At 40.4% G+C, this 20841-nt stretch overlaps 1 protein-coding gene across 6 annotated transcripts in view; it reads left to right on the top strand.

The window, feature by feature from the left end:
- Positions 1-20841, top strand: part of Sorcs1 (sortilin related VPS10 domain containing receptor 1) — a 477793-nt gene that overhangs the window by 321178 nt on the left and 135774 nt on the right. For all 6 annotated transcript variants that reach the window (XM_046450463.2, XM_046450461.2, XM_046450466.2 and 3 more), the window contains exon 5: positions 2123-2196. In XM_046450463.2, coding sequence (XP_046306419.1) covers positions 2123-2196 — 74 coding nt within the window. The remainder of the gene's footprint in view (positions 1-2122; positions 2197-20841) is intronic.

Below are 20841 nucleotides of genomic sequence, written 5' to 3'. Positions count from 1 at the left end.
TGTAAACATAGATATTTACATGGTTTTGCATATAGACATAGGCATACTACAGTGGTGTGAACTCTCTTCACCCTAAGCTCATATGAAGAAGGGTAGCTCTAGGTTTAAAAAAAAAAAAAAAAAAAAAAAAACGAATAGAACAGGTAAAAGGGAAATTTGGAGCTGGAGTGTGAAGCTGTCTCGTTGGTCTCGCTGGTTCCATGTCCTGAGCTGCTTTCCTCAGCCATATGCTTCCGCCATGATGTTCTTCCTTGCCTCATGCCCAGAGCAATGGAGCCGGCCATCTGTGAACTGAGACCTCTGAAACCATGAGCCCCCAAATAAACTTTTCCTCCTCTAAAATGTTTCTTGTGAGGTCTTTTGGTCACAGCAGCAAAAATGCTGACTAAAACAAGGGGATGCTTCCAGTGACCTAAGCAACTTCCAGGAGGCCTCACGGCTCATAGGTTCCAGTGCTTCTCAGTAGGGTCCCTCTGGGATCAATCCTTTGACACATGGGATTTGGGGAAACATTCAAGATCCTAAATCTAATGATGAGCAAAGAAAAAATAATGTACATTGAAATAAAAAGCCACAGATTCTCCTTGGCTGGATGCTCAAACACTCTCCAGCTGTATCTGATGGAGCTGCTCATCTTAGAAGCATCCTCTGTGGAGTCAGGATGTGTTCTATCAAATGGACACAATGTCATAGCAGGTTCCTTAAAGGCTCAGTAAATATTCTCTTGAGATGCATTGTTCCTCGGTCACGCCTGGTGCATCTACAGCCGTGGTGAGTCATTTGGTGAGTCATTTGACCCTCCCCTGAGTGTCGTGGCTGGGCAGAGATGAGCAAGCTGGGCGGTCACGGTGCTCAGTGCAGTGTGACTCACCAGTCACTCTGTGGGAGCCGACAGATACCGTGGTGGAATATTGAGGGGCAGGTGCATTACAGACCAGGAACACAGCAGAAAAGAGATGCTCTGAATGACATTTTCCAAATCAGTAACAAAGTGCCCATTGGAACTGGGGTACAAAGAGCAAGGGGGATGCTCTGGGCTGCCATCAGAGGATGCTTTTCAGGGCAGAAAAAAATCACAGTATGACATAAAGACTACCAGAGCAGGAATGTCAAAGAGCAATGAGGAATAAGCCATAAAAAAAAGGAAAAAGATATTCTGAGAGATGAAGTATAGGAGGGCCAGTCCCCATCCTGTGAGTAGGGACTCTGTGCAGTTGCCCTGGGTGAGTACTAAAGCAGTGTGGCAAGTGGATTTTTAAATCTCACCAGCTGTGGAGCCATCTGTAAAACAGTCAAAATAATTTCATTTATCAGAGTGATGCATTAACACATAATGCATGCTAAGCACTTGGTTCTGGTAAGAGCTTAGTCAATGTGGAGTGCTGTTTTATAACCTGAGGTTCCTTAGGTGACTCATAAAGACCAGCATTGGCTCCTCCTTCCTGCAGGATCAAGTCTGGTCTCCCTAATGTGACGTTCAGAGCTTCTTCCATGTTGCCCTCAACATGCTCATCTGCACTCATTTACATAAACCAAGGCTTGTTCATCGAGGGTCCCTGTCCACCTCACCACTTTGACCCATGCAGCTCCCCTGTGAGTAATGCTGTTTTTGTTAGTTTGAATCCTGCCATTCATGTCCCAACTACTTCTCCACTAAGTCCATGAAGCATCCCTTGCCGACTCCTGGCCCTTCCTTTATCCTGGGGGACGGGCCTTGCCGTTCTATCATTTTAGTCAGGTACAGGTTACACTGAGCTAAGTCTACATATTCCACCCTCCAGTCTCCACAGTGTTGTGGATGCCAAGTCAAGTGGGACCACAGTCTTTGTCTCCAGGCAGAACATGGTATGGATTCCAATCGTTTCTGGCATGTGATTTCTAACAAGTCAACTAACCCTTCTGAGCCCCAGTTTTCTCAACTCTAAAAGGTATTTGTTAATATCTATCTTGTAGAATTTATGTGAAGAATAGAGATGAGTTATTGGAACACTTGGTTGGCATGTAGCAGGTGCTCAGTGAATGGCAAGTATTATTATTAGTGATTTAAAAGTGAAAAACTGATGCTTGTGCATTTGGTGTACCCTAGGGCTCATGATCTCTCTCTTTTTTTTTTTTTTTACAGTTATACAGCTCTGCCGAGTTTGGGAGAAGATGGCAGCTTATTCAAGAAGGGGTGGTACCAAATCGGTTCTACTGGTAAGTCTCACCTTACCCTCTGGCACATTAAGATACTGTGTAGTAAATGAGCATTGGAATACCTGCCTTTAGAGAGCAGGTGTGACACTGGGGTAGTTAACATTGTCAGGGAATGTTAAAAAGTTGTGTCACAAATTTCTTCATAAGCCCAAAATAGATCATTGAATTTAGAAAGCTGCAGGGACTTTGTATGTGATGCTGTGTTATGTTTTGATGAGTCTATGAGAAAGACATTTTGAAAGATATAGTGATTTTTATTACTAAAAAGCATTTTATACATAGAATGGCATACTCCAATAAGTAGGGCTTACTTGTCTGAATGTAGATCCTCATTTCAGGTCTTTTGGAACTTCCTACAGTCTGGGACACAGTCAGTCATCCTAGTTTCTTGTTTAGCCTTCCAGAAATAGTCTTTGAATTACCAAGCTTGTATACTTAGATGGTCTTACTTTGCTCAGGCTGCTCTAACCAAATGCCACAGACTGGAGATTTAAACAGTCCTGGAGCCCAGAAAGCTCAAGATCAAGGTGCCTGCAGGTTTGGTTCCTGGCGAGGTCCTCCTCCTGGCTCCTAAATGGCTACCTTTTGGCTGTGTCCTCACATGGTGGAATGCGGGAGAGCTCTTCTCCCTCTTGTTGTTCACCTGTGGACAATAATTTCATCATTTAGACCTCACTTACATGACCGTACCTAACTCTAATGATCACCAAATGCCCCACATCCAAGTATTATTACAACAGTAGCAATAAAGGCTTTAGCATGTGAATTTGGGATGATGCAAATATTCAGCCCAAAACCTACACAAATACAGGTATTTGCATTCACATAAATGCTGCTTATTCACAATGATCTATCTGTGCCTTGCTTGTTAGAGTACATTGTTATCTATATGTGTTTAAAATAGTTACATATCATTTTATTTTAAGAATATAGATGGAAGATAAATCATAATAATATTGAAGAAATATACATATCTGGGCACAGTAGAACATGCCTGTAATCCCAATGATTTGGGAAGCCGAAGCTGGAGGACTGCAAGTTTGAGTCCAGCTGGACAATTTAGTGAGACTGTCTCAAAATATGAAGTAATAAAGGGCTGGGGATGTAGCACAGTGGTAGAGCGCCACTAGGTTCAAACCTCACACCATGAAAAATTAAAAAATTAGATAAGCTACATATGTTGGTGGGATGTATATATGGAAAACAAGAGATATGGGAGCAGGGAGGAGAGGCGGGGAAAGAACGGCACGAGAAATAAAGAAAGCAAAGAAAACAGTGTTCTTTTTGCTTGTTTTTTGTTTGTTTTTAAACCTTCCTTAGTTAAATTAGCAGTGACCTCTGTGGGAATGGGTGGCTGAACTTGAACTCGAAAAGAAGGGAAATAATGTAAGTTAATATTGGCTTTTGTGTTTCCAAGGGCCTGGATCCTAGCAAAGTAAAAGCAAAGTTTGGAACATTTTATTGTAATTTTAATATTAACTTATCAATACCTTTCAAATTTACATTTACACTTCTGCCAAAATATGTGCTTCCCTGGGCCCCAGCTCAGCTAATCTGACTGTGGAAAAATCATCTGCGGTGTTTCCAGGCCTTTGCTGCTGTAAACAGTGCTACAAGTGACCTGCTCAGACCAGTGTAATATCCCCTGGCCTCCTGCTCACATTGTCCAGAATCATCTGACAGTGACCTTTAAGGAGAATGAGCTCCCTGCAACCAGGGCATGGAAGGACCTCCCTGCCCTCTCCTGGGGCCATGCTGCCTCCCAGGACAAAACATGCAGATGGCCTCACTGAGGCACTTAACAGCTCCCACCTCCACGCCGGTTCCCCTCTTTCTAGACGAACTTCTAAGAGGAATGCATTTTTATCTTTCTCATTTCCAAACACTGCCCTAACGTTCCTGTGGGAGTTGAAAGCCAGAGAACTGCATTAGAGAAATCTCTTAAAAAGCAAATGAAACTGCCCGGAAAAGTGAAAGACAAGCCGTTTGCAAATAAACTGCCTCAGAGATCACACAGAGGGACTTCTGTATGGACTGATACCATTTCCTCCCCTGTGGCTGCAGTCAGCCTTTTAGCTTCTGTGACCAAAAGACCTGACAAGAACAATTAGAGGGGGATAGGTTTATTTGGGGGTTCACTGTTTCAGAGGTCTCTCTCCATAGATGGCCCCATTCCATTCTTTGGGGCCCGAGGTGAGGCAGAACATCATGGTGGAAGAGCATGGTAGAGGAAAATGGCTCAGGACATAGCACCAGAAAGCAGAGAGACGCAGACTCCCCTCACCATAGACAAATATATACCCCAAAGCATTGTACCTAAGGACTTTCTTCCTCCAGCCCACCGCACCTGCCTGGAGTTCTATTTAGTTAATCCCTGTCATAAAATTAATGTACTGATTAGGTTAAAGCTCTCATAACCCAGTCATCTTAAGGGACTATTACTCAGCCATAAAGAAGAATGACTTTAAACTATCATGTTAAATGAAATAAGACAATCCAAAAACCCATGGTCAAATGTTTTCACTGATATGTGGAAGCTAACTCACCTCTAAACTTTGTTGCATTGTCTCACACATGCGTTTTTGGTTTGGGGGCACACTTCACATTTAAACCATAAAACACGTCTCATAGTAAGATTTTTCTACCTAAAGAAACCTTTGCTGCAAAGAAGCTACACACCTCTCTCCTGCTGCTCCTCTTGATAGGGAAGACCTGAGACCTGACCCCTCCCAGGCCCAGAAATTCAGCTGTGCTGCTTCCACAGGTTCCCTCCTCTGGTTAGCATCCCACCCTCTCTATTCAGGACACCATTTGATCTCTGTGTAATTTTGCCTAAAACTTATAATGTCAGGTTTTTTTTTTTTAACATTCTCTTCCTTTTCTTGGTGCTTAATCTACAGAGAAAGGTCTCAGAAAACAAATAAATGAATGAGCTCTTCCCAGTTCCTCCTAGATATGGACTTAATGCTTTGCCAATGGGAGAGTTACGAGGGACCAATTGTTACTCAAGTCAGGCTTCTAAGGGACTACAAATGTGTATGTGGTACCCAGCACTAAAGGGGAGATAGTACCCATTCAGAGGACTGGACAGGGTTTGTTCCTGCCAGTAGAAACAAACAAACAAACAAAAATTGACTACTATGACAGACAAGGAAAAGGAGTTGGGATGAGAATATTGCCCCTGTACGTGACATATGATGCACAATGTTTTATAGCTCACTGGAAGTCTTAGTTGCTCATAGCATTACTATAAGATGAATAGACCATGTCCTTTCTTATCTATTCCTTAAAAAGAGGGGTCTTCTATTTGGAAGCTTTATTAGCAAAGCCGTGGTAACCAAATGTCAAAAATTATTATCTTTATAAAAGCATTTCCCATTATTGTGTATGAATCCTAATTAATATGTCTGTTAAGTAAAGTAAATGAAACTTCCTCTCTTTTCCTTTGGGAGCAAAAAGACACATCTTTCCCATTCAAGCCCTAGCAGTGTGATAAGCACTATTCAGACTTAAGCTATTTAATCCTCATAACTGCTTTCTGAAGGAAGCTGTTCATTATCATCAACAGATGGGAAATCTATGGCACAGAAAGATTAAGTAATTTGGCCAAGGTCACACAGCTAGAAAGAGCAAAAGCCAGGATTTAAATGTGAGCTGTTTGTCTCCAAAGACCATGCTCTCCTAAATCAGCAGACACTATTGCCTCTGCCTATTGGCCTTGTTTTCTGGGTTGGAGCAGTGAGCCCTGGACGTCTAGTCCACTTGAGCAGATGAGTGGCAGATACTCAAAGCTCCCTTGGCCATAGTTCTGCCTGTGTATTTCTCCAACTGGACTTGGCAAAGGACCCCTCAAGTTCTTTAAGCTTGGGTATATTTTTCCGAGAAGGGATGAGATCTTGTAAATTGCCCAGTGCCATGGCTGTTGATGGAAATCTCTTGGTCTCTGCCCACATGGCCTGTGTTCTGACTCTGAGCTGCTTCCTGATGCCAGCAGAAAAGTTGTCCTTCAGAGAAATACCTATTAGACCCATTCCTGGAACCCATTTGCTTCAAAGTACATAGAAACTAAAAAGCTGTTTAGGATTATTCGACAAGTCTAATTAAAAGAAACTTGCTTTAATCACTTCTGCTTGGAGTTTGGCTCTGGAAGTATAGACAGGCTTGAGAGGGCTTTCTCTGTGCTACACTGAATCATTAAGTGATCATGGGTAATAGCATCACACTTGCCATAGAGGAAAAATGAAAATGAGATGTTTTCCAAATCACCTAAAGCATTTCAGAATTATCTTTATTTGGGGATGACAGTAGCCATGCCACCCCTGAAATGACAATTGTCAAATAATTATGAGATAAAACAGCTCATTCTTATTACAGCAATTGCTGTCATAACTACCATAAATATGAACTGTCTTCCAAGGAGTTCAGATTGCTTCCAGAACTGACCCAGGATATCATAGAAAACACATTTTGGCACAAAAGTTCCATTAATGGAATAGATGTCCTTTTTATTTACCTGACAGCAGTAGTGGTCTTCTCTTTCCCATGTGAGAAGTCCATTGAACTGGGAGATGGCGCAGCCTGGAGAATAAGGCCTCAGGGACACTGAAGTCTGGGTTCCCGCTCTGCCATTTGCTAAGTAGGCGGTTAGGAGAAGTTCAGTCACTTCTGTGGCCTCGGTTTTCTCCTACTTAGGATTATTAATACCTCCTTCATTAAGTGAGATGCTTCATGTGGAGTACCTAAGACTTGTGCAAGTGCTCCCTGACTGTCAGTAATAACATTGTTAAGAATGATGGATTTTATCTATCAGTTCTTTTCCCCCACCTTGTGTCCATTCTCAGGTTGGCCTTCCCCATCTTGTGGAAATGGTGGACACTGCCATCTTTAGGCTAACCACCTTGCTAGGAGTGCCTTCACCCACCCTGCCTAATAATTCCTGTCTCTCCAGGAACTGAATCTGAGTGTCCTGGCCTGGGCCAAGAACACGTTACCCATGGAGGCCAGACATAGATCTACCCTGGAGACTGAAGTGTAGGGGTGGGGTTGAACCCAGTCTCACTGCATGACTTAAGATGGGGGAACGATATGACTTCTAAAGAAGAAAAGGAAAACGTTTTTTAAAAGACTGTTAGTTTTAAGAAGGGAGCATAGATTCTCATAGGGAGAAGAATGCAGATGGGAGATCTGAGATAAGGCTCCATCAGGGGTTTGTATTTTGAGTAACTGTAATGGTCTAGGTGCATATCAATTCTTGGATTTGGTCTTCATGTCTTCATAGCACCATTGTGAAGTAGTGGTTATTATCCCCATTTTGACAAATCAGAAAAGTGATATAGTTTATTGAACACAGCGTGCATAATATGTAAGGACCAGATTTTCAAGTATAGTCTCTGTAGCTTGCTGGTAGTTGTTTGGATCAACCCAAAATTCAAGACTTCTTTCCCATTTGCATCACCCCATAAAAAATGGGTAGAAAAAAAGGCCCCATTTAAATTCTAAAATGACATATTCTTTAATTTAATAGTTCTCTATGTAAAAGTCAAGGTGTTGTATTTGACACTGAAGAACATGGAATTGAAGGGTCAGTGGTACCCAGATGTCTCAAATAAGTGAAGCTTGTGCCAAGAGCCAAATTCACTATAAGAGGTTGAAGAATGTGGTTTGTTGGCATCTGAGTTTAGGATAAAGGGTAAAGCAATAAACTAGTTCTCATTATAAGACACTCAGGTATCTAGTAAGTATGCAAAAATAAGGGAATCTTTTAACTAAGTGACTATTAATAATAGTTAAGGTTTATATTATTGATATCCTGGCATGCTATACATGAAGCTGACTGGTATCAAGGACAGATGAATGGTGATTCCATATTTACTGTGACTAATTTATGCATAGAAAATTAAGAATTTGCTCAATAATGAACCTTTGTTATTTTGGAAAGGGAGCCCTGTTTCAATAATATTTTCCAGAGGTCATTTGACAGCTGTATTGTACATCAGAGAGATAAAGTAATGCTTTAAACCCTGTATTCAATGTGTTTGAGCATGTACGATGTCCTCATTGTTTCCCTCAGTTCAAGGTCAGCTTCCCATAGTTCAAGATTACTCATTTCATATCTTTGCAAGTCCCATTTATTGAACACTTCTGGTGGGTCAAGCCTGGAGCCAAGTGTTTTGCTTATATTATTAAATGAGTCCTCAAAATCAGTGATGGGAAATCGTTTCTTGATCAAGACTCCTCTCAAGACGTGATAAAAAAATGCAATCTGTCGTAAGAAAAAAAATTTAACAATATTGCCTCATTGGTCTGAAATATCAGAAGGTCTAACTTTATCAAGACTGCACTAGATCCAGAGGCTTATGAAATGGCTCATATCCTGATCTCTCCCTGTCACTCAGCTCTACTCTCCTCTGCATGAGCTTAACTCTCAGGCAGACTCTGTCTTTGTAGTGGCCTCTGGCAGCTTACATCTTCCAGGAAAAGAAAATACCTTCTTAGTACTTGTTTCAGAAAAACTCCTGGAATTAAATCTTATGGGCCCGATTAGGTAACAGGCTTGTAGACATACCTGGGGGTAGAATCAGCCTTAATAAGCCACATGGACAGTGAGTCAGGAATGGTAAATCCCCGGGAAAGACTGAGCTGCTTCTACCCAAGAAAGGGGAGAGAATAATGGGGAGGTACCAACAAGAGATCATATTATCCGTAGATATTTTAATACTCATTGCAGATCAGAAATAAGTAAGGAGGTAAGTAGATAAGTTCAGTCCCATTAAGGTTAAATATTTTGCAAAATGTCACTTATTATTAGAAATGGTGATAGAATTTAAACCTAGGCTATGTCTAAGGAACCTGTGCTCCTCATGCCCATCCTAGATTTCCATTTCATGACCCCCAACATGCCAGTAGCCCATACAGCTCATCTCCGTTCTTTTCTTACTTCAAACTCTTACATAGGAAGATATTTTGCATACCTGGTCTAATGTGCCTGTCCAGGACTCTTTCCTGTAGCCTAAGATATCAGGTGTGCAAAAATATATTGTAGTCACACATCTATCAATGGAATATAAAATAGTTTCTCTTTCTGATTCTGACTTGTATTACTGCTATTCATTCTTGAATTCTTGTTGAATATTGCTACTGAGTCCATTCCAGTCCCCTGCCCCATCTCACTTGTTGATTTCATGATGGTTTGATAAACACACACACACACACACACACACACACACACACGGTCATCATGCCCCTCCTTTTTCACTGAAATGTACTGGCTATTCCACATAGAAGTACTAAAACTTCTAAGCCACCCACATGTCTTGTCCTCTAAAATCTCAAAGGGATTTAGAGGACATGGCATGAGATGACTGTAGCCCTTTCCCTTTCCTCAGATGGATTTAGTGTATTCAATAACAAGAAACTGAGCTTTGCATTTCCCCCCACATCCTACAAACTGGAATTGGAATGGAGTCTAATGATGTCCCAAAGAGGAAGGAAGGAAGGAATCCAGCAAGCAAGAAAGAAAAGGCAGGCAGGAAGTCCCTATCAAACAGCCAGATATGTTGGTAGCATATTAGGAAGGGAGGGGGCTGGGGTTTTTTTGCTTATTCGTTTGTTTGCTTGGTCCTTCCTTCCTTCCTTCCTTCCTTCCTTCCTTCCTTCCTTCCTTCCAATAAGATACTCTGCCTCATCCTTTCCCCAAAGCTATGAAGCAGGTCTTTGCAAAGCATTTCTAAGTGAATCCATCCCTCACTTTCAATCTTATGTTGAGGTGGCAGTGGAGTTTGTCACCACTCCCAATCAGCTAGCTGGCTGGCTGGCTTTCTCTCTCTCTTTCCTTCATGGGCCTCTGTATTCCGATATTCCCTGCATCCCAGCCTTCACACTTCAGATCCTTAACTCCTCTGGAACCTTTGGGTTTCCAAGTCCCACAGGTTCTACTTCTTGATGTCATGTTTGCCACTTCCTCTTCCTCCACACCCCACCTCCCACTGGAAAGAGTGAAAGTCCTCTCCATCCTTCTCCCCTTGTCCAGAATTTGCCTCATTCCTCATTCTAACAATTCAAACCTGGAAAGAGGAAGAACCTCACTCAGTTCTTGCACACCTGAGCTTGCATGTTCTCTTTGAGACCTGATACTCTCTTCAATTGCATCTGCTAAGTTTCAAATGCCAGGAGAGTAAGTCTTTATGTAATAATAAGTCTATGGACCAGTCTTTATTTCTTAAATCTATGGTTTTATGTAGGTTCCCGCCTGGTTATAAACTGTGTAAGGGTCCCGCGAAACGTCGGAGAAAGAGACCACCAAGTGACCACTCATGCAATTGGCAGAAGGGGATTTACTGAACCAGCATGCTGGGGCTCCGTGCCCACTCAAGAAGGGAAAACAGCCCAGAGCCCCGAGCAGGGGCTGAGCACTGCTTAAGTACACTTTTTTTGGGAGGGCGGGGGTTTTACATACATCACAGTTTCCTTTAACAAATCATTATACACCGCGGGAAAATCAAACAACAACTCCTACACATGATTAGTTCATTCATTGGCGGGAACAGGTCAGGCTGGAGTGATAGGTCATTTCCAAACGGGGTACACATTCAAACTGATTGGTTTTAGGGCCTAGAGGACTACGTGACCAGTTACACAGAGTCCCTAGTTACTGGACAACCAGGGAGTCAGTGGGAATATTTACTGGGCAATTCCAGTATTGTCCTAACAGCTACAGGGATTTCAGGTTTTGCAGGTAACATAGAAACCTAACAATACCTAATCCTTTACATTTTAACTCAGACCTTGCAGCTTAGAAACTTTTACAACACCCGGTCTTTTGCCCTATAACTTTTACGCTTTAACTTCAATTTCTTTTACCCTTACAACTATTCTAATCCATATTAACAGTGGTTAATTTTTACACCAATAGTGCCTCCGGACAGTGTTAGTCTTTGTGTATAAGGATGGTGTGTGAAGATCCTTCTCATCAGGGGGGAGCTTATTGGCCTTATATGAAGGCCTAACTCTAACATGGAGCTTTTTTGTTTTATCCTAACTTTGTGGGCAAGAAGAATCTCTTTCTCCTCTGAATTTAATCATGACTTTTGTCACAAATGAAATGTCACTGTCATCACATGCCCTGCATTACAGGTCTACATATGTGATAGGTAGGAAGACCACATATTTAAAGTAGATTCAAATTTCAGCCTCACTAATTTCTAACTGGGTGATCCTAAGAAAATATTTCACCTAACTGAGCTTCAATTTCCTTCTACAAATCTTGGAACAGTGTCATTGTCATTAAGTAACTTAGCATTTAATATGTTCTTCAAATACATCATTTTTATTTTTTTCTTTCCCTTTCCTGCTAAAAGGTAAGTTCCTTAAGGGCTGAAACTCTGCATTTTGAGTGTTTCTGTCTATTCTATACATTACAGTAACTAGAGCAGCAGAAACGTGTGCATACACACATATTTGTGCACACACATACACACAGGTTACATCATCAAATTTATATATGCACATGTATGCACATACATAAACCCAGGAATACATGCAAATAGAAACCCATCTTGAATATGCACTGGGCTATTTATGAACTCAACAGGCTGTCTGTCTTAAAGAGTATGCATGTCAGAAGAGGAATTCAATCAAAGACAGAATGACTGTGTCCTAGACTGCTCTCAGAGGGAGTCTGCCTTAGACTGCTAATATTGACAGATCCTTTGCATGTTTCAGAATATGGGATTCTGGAGAAGAAAAATTCAGAACCTCTTTTTTTTTTTTTTGAATGTGGACCGTCTTTTTTCTACTCTTCCCTCATTTTCCCCGAGGGTCTCTTTTAGGTGGGAGCCCCTGCCCTCTGAGCTAGACCCTACAGATGTTTGCCTCTGAGCCCTGCTCAGCCTTCATTTTTAAGGGCTTCTGTTTTTACCATGCTTTTGTTTATGAGGTTTGCTTAAGGAACAGGAAGCAGTGGCAGAAAACCTTCAGGAGATCACACCCCCAAGGCAGTGCTGGGGGAGGGGCATTCCTAGTCTGCACCAGGAGTGCCAGGTAAGAGCATTTTCATTATCCTTGAAAGCCTGGTAGTGATCTCTACAGGAGTGCTGTTTCCCAACCCTCTTGCACCTGCTTCCACTTCTTAATCTTTTCCTATGATTAGCAAGTTTCCCTACAAATTAAGCTAAATGTCCCCTGCTGAGGTGTTGAATGCATCTCTTGTCCTACATCCTTCATTCACTAAAGGCAGCCATTGATTCCTGTCTCCCTTATCTTGATGATTTCCTGTCCCCTTGGGCTACAGTTCTCTATCTTTGAGCAACAGAGATTCAGTCACTTCTGTAGGTTTCCATTAAGATTCCTGTGAGAGCAAAACATTGCTGTGGAAGAGAGTAAAAGTCTGGGTGGTGGAAATCCTCCTAACTAAGGCTTCCTATTTTGTAATCAAAAGAAATGGGGGCTGGGGTTGTAGCTCAGTTGGTAGAATGCTTGCCTTGTATGCACAAGGCCCTGGGTTCAATCCCCAGCACTACCAAAAAAACCAAAATTAAAAAATTTTGGTCTGGGGATGTGGCTGAAGCGGTATCACACTTGCCTGGCATGCGTGTGGCACCAGACTGAGCCTCAGCACCACATACAAACAAAGATGTTGTGTCCACCAAAAACTAAAAAATAAATATTCAAAAATTCAAAAATAAATAAATAAATAAATAAAAATAAAAGAAATGGGCTTTGTACTAAGGATCACATCCTTTCTTTGTGGTTACTTTTGCTCATCTAATCATGGGCCACCTTTGAAAATTGCCTTTTAGTCAATAGGATGACAATTGCCAGTGTTGAAGAACAAGAGCCCTAGAGTCAGAATGCCTTTGCTAGAACCTGTTTTTAAGGAGTGTGACATGGAACTATTAACTTCTTTAAGCCTTACAGTCTTCATCAGTAAAATGATCATCACAAAAGAGTATTATTCTGATATATTTGTTGTTAGAATTAAAATCAGGTAATTCAGGTTAAACACATGTCATATGTGATGAATAAATGGTAACTATTGAAAAGAGAAACACGGAGGAGTTAAATATTAATGTCTTACTGAAATGTGACAATCTCATGTTGATTCAATATGATAAATTCCATTTTCCAAGGGAATTTTTAATATGTACATACAGTTACTTCTCTGTTGCCCCAGAATCAGGAACAATGCATAGAAATTGAGCTGCCAGTTTTATTTATAGCTGCTCATTTTTATGTTACTCAGCTCAATTAACATTAACTGACTTGTTTTAAAAGCTAAATCCTGGCCATGATGACACAGGAAGTCTAGTCCTTGCCCTCAAGGGGCTTGCAATTGCTTAGATAGAGCTGCAGGAGGAGCTCCCACTGAGGAGTAGGCACTACAGCCTAGTGAGTTTGCAGCTAAGCAGGTTTGGAGCCTGAGGTCACCATACTGTCAGTCTGGAAGAAAAGCCAGGCATGGAATGGGGGAGAGAAGAGCAAGGATAAAGTAGAACCTGCCACCCCTCTGCATCTGCCTCTGATCATGTCTAGCCAAACCAGCCTTCGTTAGGAAAAAACCACTGCTTCTCTTTTACTTATCAAACCCTGCATATACTGTTACTTCCTTATAATTAATTCTAACATGAAAACAAGCAGAGAGACTCTGGGAAATGGCATTCCAATGTAGCCAAATTGATCCAGTGCAAAATCACCACAATAAGCCCCATGAAAATAGGTCAGCTATGCACATCTTTTTAAACCATATATACCATCCAGAAAAACCCACAAAAAAACAAAAACAAATTATGTTGCAATTCAATGATGAGATTTTCCCACTATACATCCTAAAACATGATAAGCATATCCCCCAAAACATGAGAAAATTTCCATGTGTCACAGTGTCTATCTTTGTATATTAACTTCTGTTTGAGTCATACCCCCTTCCCATATCCTATAACAATAATACTAAAATGTAGGGTTAGCCAATGTTAACATAGCCATATGTTAAATGTAGGGTTAATAATATAGCTAATCCTTAAACACTGGGGGATGGGTGAGAGGAAAAAGAGAAAACTTATGCACATGCACATGTGTGCGCACACACACGAAGAAATTAATTAAAGAGAGCCTAGAGGAATGCCTGTCACATGCCACATATCATCAAATCTAACATTTAATTAAATAAAGATGAAACATTATTTTATCAGTAAAAGACAAATGCCAATTAAACTAACACAATCATAAGATACCTACTGATATAAAAGATGTTGAAATGAAAAAGAATGTTTTGGTATGGATGAAAAAGGCATCCAATAAATGCATGGTTACTGGATGAGAAATGATAAGTGGATGTTGGGGATGAGGTATTCCTAGATATTTTTCCAATCAAAGGTTGGATAGGGTTGTCTTAGTGGGTAAAAACTAAGATGCAGAATAATAAATTCAAGTTAGGAGGGTAGAGAAGACCTCCAAACTGAGGATTTGCCTCATTGCAGTAGGTAGAAAAGAAATGCATACTGGAGAGAAGAAATTCCTAAAACAAACAGGATTGTGAAACCATATAAGTGACTAGTCCTGTGTGTTTATCAGAATATCAGGACTCAAAGAGAACTTAGAAGTCACTCCATCTGACCTCCTATGAGTGGCAGGAATCTCTTTGGAAAAAAATGTTAAGAAAAATGGATGAAAAGAACCTTTTGGAAGAGAATAGAACTTTGTCTATCTGTCCATCAGGATCTATCTTCCTCTAAAGAGAATCTCCAGAGGAAATGTACCTGTCCCAATGTTCTTTATTGTTGGCTCTGGCACTTAAAACATCAACTCCTCTAAACAGAACAATTCCATAATTTAGAGAAAGCTGTCAAGGTTTTCACAGGCATGGCAAGATATGCCCCGGGGTGGGGACAGAACCTGCATTTATGAGATTTATGGTAAAGGGTTTTACATGAGTGCGTGAAGTTTAAGGCAGATAAATCCCAGAAGACAAATACTACCAATAATTGAATTACAAAGCCATTATCATGTGCTGAACAGAGCAACTTTATGACTCTATTGTGACAAGATGAAACTTGTTAGAATATTTATGTGCCTGGGACAGTTTCTGCATCACCATCCAAGAGAACAAAGCAACTCTTCCGTGTGCCTCCTATGAACAGTTATCCTTCCTCAGCAATTCAGTGGCCAAAGAAAACAAGAGACCTGAGAGAGTCTAAAACAGATGTGGCATACAGCCCACATCAAAGTCAGATCTCACATTTGACCCCATTGCAAAAGCTCCTGGTCCTCTTGTCTGCTGAAATGGGGCCCTTCTCATATTAACCAGGAAATCCTCAATATATAAGAACTGTAGCAGCCAACATTGTTTCCTACTTCTGAACATATGCAGAGTCAAGTACATCCCAGTAATAAAAGATGCTATCCTAACTTTATCACTTTTTTTGAAAAATAATGTAACTTTATTTTTGTGATTGTTGAAGTCTATGAATCATCAGTTTATAAAAACCAAAACAATACAGTTGTTTACTTGCTTTCCGTGGCAAATTGGCATTGTAACTAATCCATTACACATGATGATATTGATTGTGTAAGACATAGATCGCTTTCTTATTTACAGTAGTTCTAATTCAGGATATACTTATGAGATTTGGATACAGTTAACCCTCCCCTAACTTTCTTTTTAATTTTTAAACAATTGTAGAGTTAAAGAACCATCCCAAAGAAAGTAGGAGATCCCCATCTTCTCTTTGCTCAGCCTGATTTTACCATCTTGCGTAAACATTGTCTAGTGTTCACAACTAAGAAATTCCCACTGATAGAATATTGTCAAGTCAGCCAGGTGTTTTGAATTCCTCCAGGTGTTTTACTATCATTGTTTCTCCTGATCCAGGATCTAAATCAGAATCTCATATAGCATTTATTTGTCATGATATTTTAGCCTTCTCAGTTCTACAGCAGTTCTTCAATCTTTCCTTGTCTCTCATGACCTGGGCAATTGTGAAGAGCACCAGTCAGGTATTTTATAGAATGTCCCTTGAATTGGGTTAGTCTGATATTTTCTCATGATCACAGAGTATAGATTGTTGGAAATGACCCCACAGAAATGATATGGCCTTCCCATCACATCACGTCAAGGAGAACAGGGTATTGATATGTCTCATTACAGATGTTGGTGATCTTGAACTTTCAGTTAAGGTAGTGTCTGCCAGGTTTCTCCATGGTAGAGTTACTGTTTTTCTTGGTCCCTTCTATGTTTGTTAGAAGAAAGTCGCTGTATCTAGCCCACACGCAAAACAAAGGGAATTACACTCTAGCTCCTGGCAGGAGGAGTAATAAAAACGGTGTGAATATATATTAAAGTAACTATAAAGATTAATAAATATTTTGGAACAGATACTTTGAAGCTCTGTGTTTTATCCACTAATTTTAGTATTCATTAATTTATCTGACCTGCACAAATTATTACTGTCGGTTCTTCAGAAGATTTTATTTTGATCATTTTTTCTACATTTACTAATTGGAGTTCTTCTGTAAAAAATAATTGTTCTATCTTGACCATAGATTTATTTATATCATGGTTGTTTTAGTCAGCTTTTTTGTGGCTGTGACTAAAAGATCTGACAAGAACAGTTTTAGGGGAGGAAAATAATATTTCAGGGCTCATGGTTTCAGAGGTCTCGGTGTATAGACAGCCCCATTCCTTGGGGCTCCAGGTGAGATAGAACGTCGTGGTCAAAGAGTTGCAGAGAGCGATCTCCACTGTCCAGATACAAAATATATCCCCCAAAAGCACACCCCCATGGACCCACCTCCTCCAACCATACCCTAACTGCTTTAGTTACCACTCAGTTAATACCATCAGGGGATTAATCCTCTGATTGGGTTAAGGCTCTCAGAACCCAATTATTTCTCCTCTAAACCTTCTTGCATTGTCTCATACATGAGTTTTTTGGGGGATACCTCACATCTAAACCATAACAACGGTTCAGTTGCTAAACCAATGCAGTGGCCAGAAAAGATGGGGAACAAGCCCAATTCTGGATTATATTCTGTTGTTCCTTTATTAGTGGTCCTTCCCCAATTTAGGTATCTCTCTGCCTTGGTTTGGAGCTGGTGGCCAAATGATCCCTGTTAGGCTTCAATGCACTATTAATGTCCTGGCTACCAGCTACAGGCAAAGCAGAATCCTCTGCTCAAATTTTTTTTATTTTTAGAACAATTTTGGGTCTGGCCTGGAGTGGAGACCTCAGAAGAGAATGTATTCCCTGGTCACTGATTTACTTGAGTGATCATTGAGGTGTGGAATTCCCTAGTAGTTCTGGTCTCTTCTATCTTTGTTCTGCTGGGCAAACCTCACATGCCTTCACCAAAGGAAGGTGTGTCTTTCTGTCTGTCTGTCTCTTACACACACACATGGCTAGTTGCTCCCCTGGAACAAAACCAAACTTCCATGAAGGACGATGACCTCTATTGTTTGGCAGTCATTTTAATTCCCCAAGAACACAGCGTCCACATTGACCAACTGGAAAACATGTCAGAATACATTACAAGAAGTGGGTAAATATCCTAAATGTTTTATGCATTCTCACAGATGAAAATTTTGAATAAAATAATCTCTATAACAACCAAAATCATGAAGAAGCAATTCATTTTTAAAATAATAGCAATTAACATAAAATGTTTACTCTCACAAAGGGGGAAATAAATATTGAAACAAAAAGTGCATACCATTTATTAATCTATCAAATGAACACAAAAAGAAGATATGAATCAAATAGAAGATACTGTTTGGCCTTATTTTGAGAGTTTGGAAAGTAGAAACCCTTAGTTGCTGTTCTTAGGAGTGTAATTTGTGTGTGTGGTGGGGTTGGGGTTGAGACAGGGTCTTGTTATGGTGTCAGATTTGTCTTCAACTCCAGGGTCCAAGAAATACTCCTGTCTCAGCCTCCTGAGTAGCTGAGATTATAGGTGTACCTGGCTTTCTAGGACAGCAGTTTGTATAGACTTTCTGGGAAACAGTTACTCATATCAAGAGTCTTAAGAAAATTCCCTCTTTTTTTTTTTTTTTAATGGTACTAAAGTCTGAACTCAGGGTTACTCAACCACTGAGCCACATCCCCAGCCCTATTTTGTATTTTATTTAGAAACAGGGTCTCACTGAGTTGCTCATCACCTCGCCATTGCTGAGGCTGGCTTTGAACTCGCAATCCTCCTGCCCTAGTTTCCTGAGCTGATGATTTTACAGCCATCTGCCACTATGCCCGGCTCAAAATTCCCGTTGTTTATAAGCCAGTGCTCCTTCATGTAAGACTTCCTATTGAAAAAGCAAGGATATTAGACACATGCAAATATTTACCTGTGAAGATAAGCAGTGCAGTATCATCTATTAAAGTTAAAAGTTAGATAATGCCAATACCCTGTAGTCAGAAAATTAATTAACTATAGAATATCCTAAAGCTGGTAAAATGGTGTACCCTAATAGTATGTTATGCCATGTGATGTTAATGATGTGATGCAAAAGTTGTAGAAGAATAAATGCTTACACTAACATAGAAGGATGTGAACCAAATGTTAAAGATGGTTATTTCTAGATGGAGTGATTGTGTAATGTCTTATTTTCTGTTTACTATTTTGGTAGACCTTTCATTATATTTAAGTAGATGCATACTATTTTGTAAGTAGATTTTTAAAAGCAGTTCTGTTTAGGTAAATACTACCACCCATAATCATAACAAAGCAATCACTCTTGTTCCAAATGGGGGAAGTGGTGTGGGGCAAGGGGAGACAAACACTGGGAGTTCACTGTGACCCTATGGAATAGCCACGGAAAGTAGATCTCTTTTCTCCTCCTCTGTCTTCCTCACCATGTCCCCATCCCCTCCATCTGTCCCTCTGATTCCCCCATCCTCTCTTCCCAGCATCCATTTTCACTCTTCTTCTTCTTTTCCCCCTCTTTTCTTTCTGTCACACTGAGATGTGGAGTCACATCTTTAGGAATTCATATCTCTAGCAGAATAGTCATTTAAAAAAACCAAGCAAACAAAAAAAGAGAGGGATAAATTAAAAGATATGTCTTTTTATTTTCCATTAGTATGCTGGTTTCTTTGGCAAGCAGTTAGTAGGAGTTCAAAAGCAAACTGGCAGGGCCTTTAAAGTCTTTTCACAGAAGAGCATCCTGCCTTTGCCCTGTGCCAAATCCCTTCATACCTTGTGTTCAGACTCCAGGAATTCTTTGTCAAAAAGCAAGGACCAAGAAGAATAGCTGCCACTTGACACCACGGAAACTTCTGTCCCTGTGATGAAGATAAATCTAATATCCTCCTATGTCTAACCCTAACCTGTACTGCCACCCGAGCCTTACTGAATGGGTTTGTCTTCTCATTTGAAGCACTCATGAGAAACAACCTCTTAGAGTATTTTTCCAGAAGGACTAAAACCTAGAAATAAAGCAAGAGAATGTTTTTGTGTCACAAGAGGCTGGCAAAATATGGAGGATCAACTGCCTAGGATCCTTAAACCAGCCTTATCCGAGGGCCAGATACCTGACAGTTCAGATGAAAACTGACACTATTTCTGAGAAGGGTGAGAATTTATTAGCCATTTTTTTTTTTTTTTTTGCACATAACTACAGAGAATCCACCTTCAAACTTAGAAACCCTGTATTTGAAGGTCTGATCTGCAGATTAGCAACCAGTCTGGTTCCAATTGCTAAGATAAGGAACCTTCACTGGTATGCCTGGGACCATGCTCCCTAAACCCCAATACACACAACTCTAACAGGATGTCAGAATGTCTGAGCTTTTCCCATTATTTCTCCTTGTCATTTGAGTGTCAGATACACACATCCCCTTCCCAGTTAACACTGAGACACTAAGTAGTAAAAAAAGAAAGGGAATGATTTTGTCTTCTTTATCTTCCTCCTCTTCTTCCTCATCATCTCCACCTCATCTCTGAAAGAAGCAAAGGGGCTGGGTGAGAGATTCTGATCTTGACACTTAGTGATATGACTCTGGACCCAGGTATTTCCTCTAGAAGAATTGGCTTCCTTGTAACGTGGGTGAGGGTGGACTAGTTTATCTCTAGCATACTTTCTATCTTCCCTTAATTCATACCATTAACCAGAGAAGTAGGTGTACATACTCTTTATACAATCTTATTATTAATTGCTGTTACTGTTATCATTATCTTTTTTCCACATGGTAGGTGTTGCTGTAGGGAAATTAGAAAGCCTAGGTTCTAGTCTGATTATATCACTTATGAGCTGTGTGCCCTCAGGCAAGTAAATTGCTTTCAGAAGGAATGCTGCCTTTCTCTTGTCACTATTTTTTTTTTTTTCTGATTTTGTGTCACATTTGAATTTTCTAGGCACAGAGTATGTATTCTTATCCAAGTTGTTGACAAATGGTGAACAGGACCCTGACAAGGGCATATCTGCACAGCCCTACCTAACATCAATCTCAGACTTAATAGACAGATACCAGCCCTTGATCAACACCCTATGACAGTACTTTTGTGTGTGTGTGTGTGTGTGTGTGTGTACGGAGTTAAATTCCTTATTGTTCATATATTTTATCTCCCACATAGCTTTCTGGAAATGTGTTTATTGCCACCTGCAATATTACATATTTATGTATCTTTTACATTTCCCTGACTTCCCTATTGAAAGGTAAG

The sequence above is a fragment of the Marmota monax genome, unplaced genomic scaffold, assembly GCF_021218885.2.
Source record: "Marmota monax isolate L192 unplaced genomic scaffold, Marmota_monax_Labrador192_F-V1.1 WCK01_AAM20220418_F8-fsc00004, whole genome shotgun sequence".
Classification (NCBI taxonomy): domain Eukaryota; kingdom Metazoa; phylum Chordata; class Mammalia; order Rodentia; family Sciuridae; genus Marmota; species Marmota monax.
This window is presented reverse-complemented; position numbering and strand designations above follow the sequence as displayed.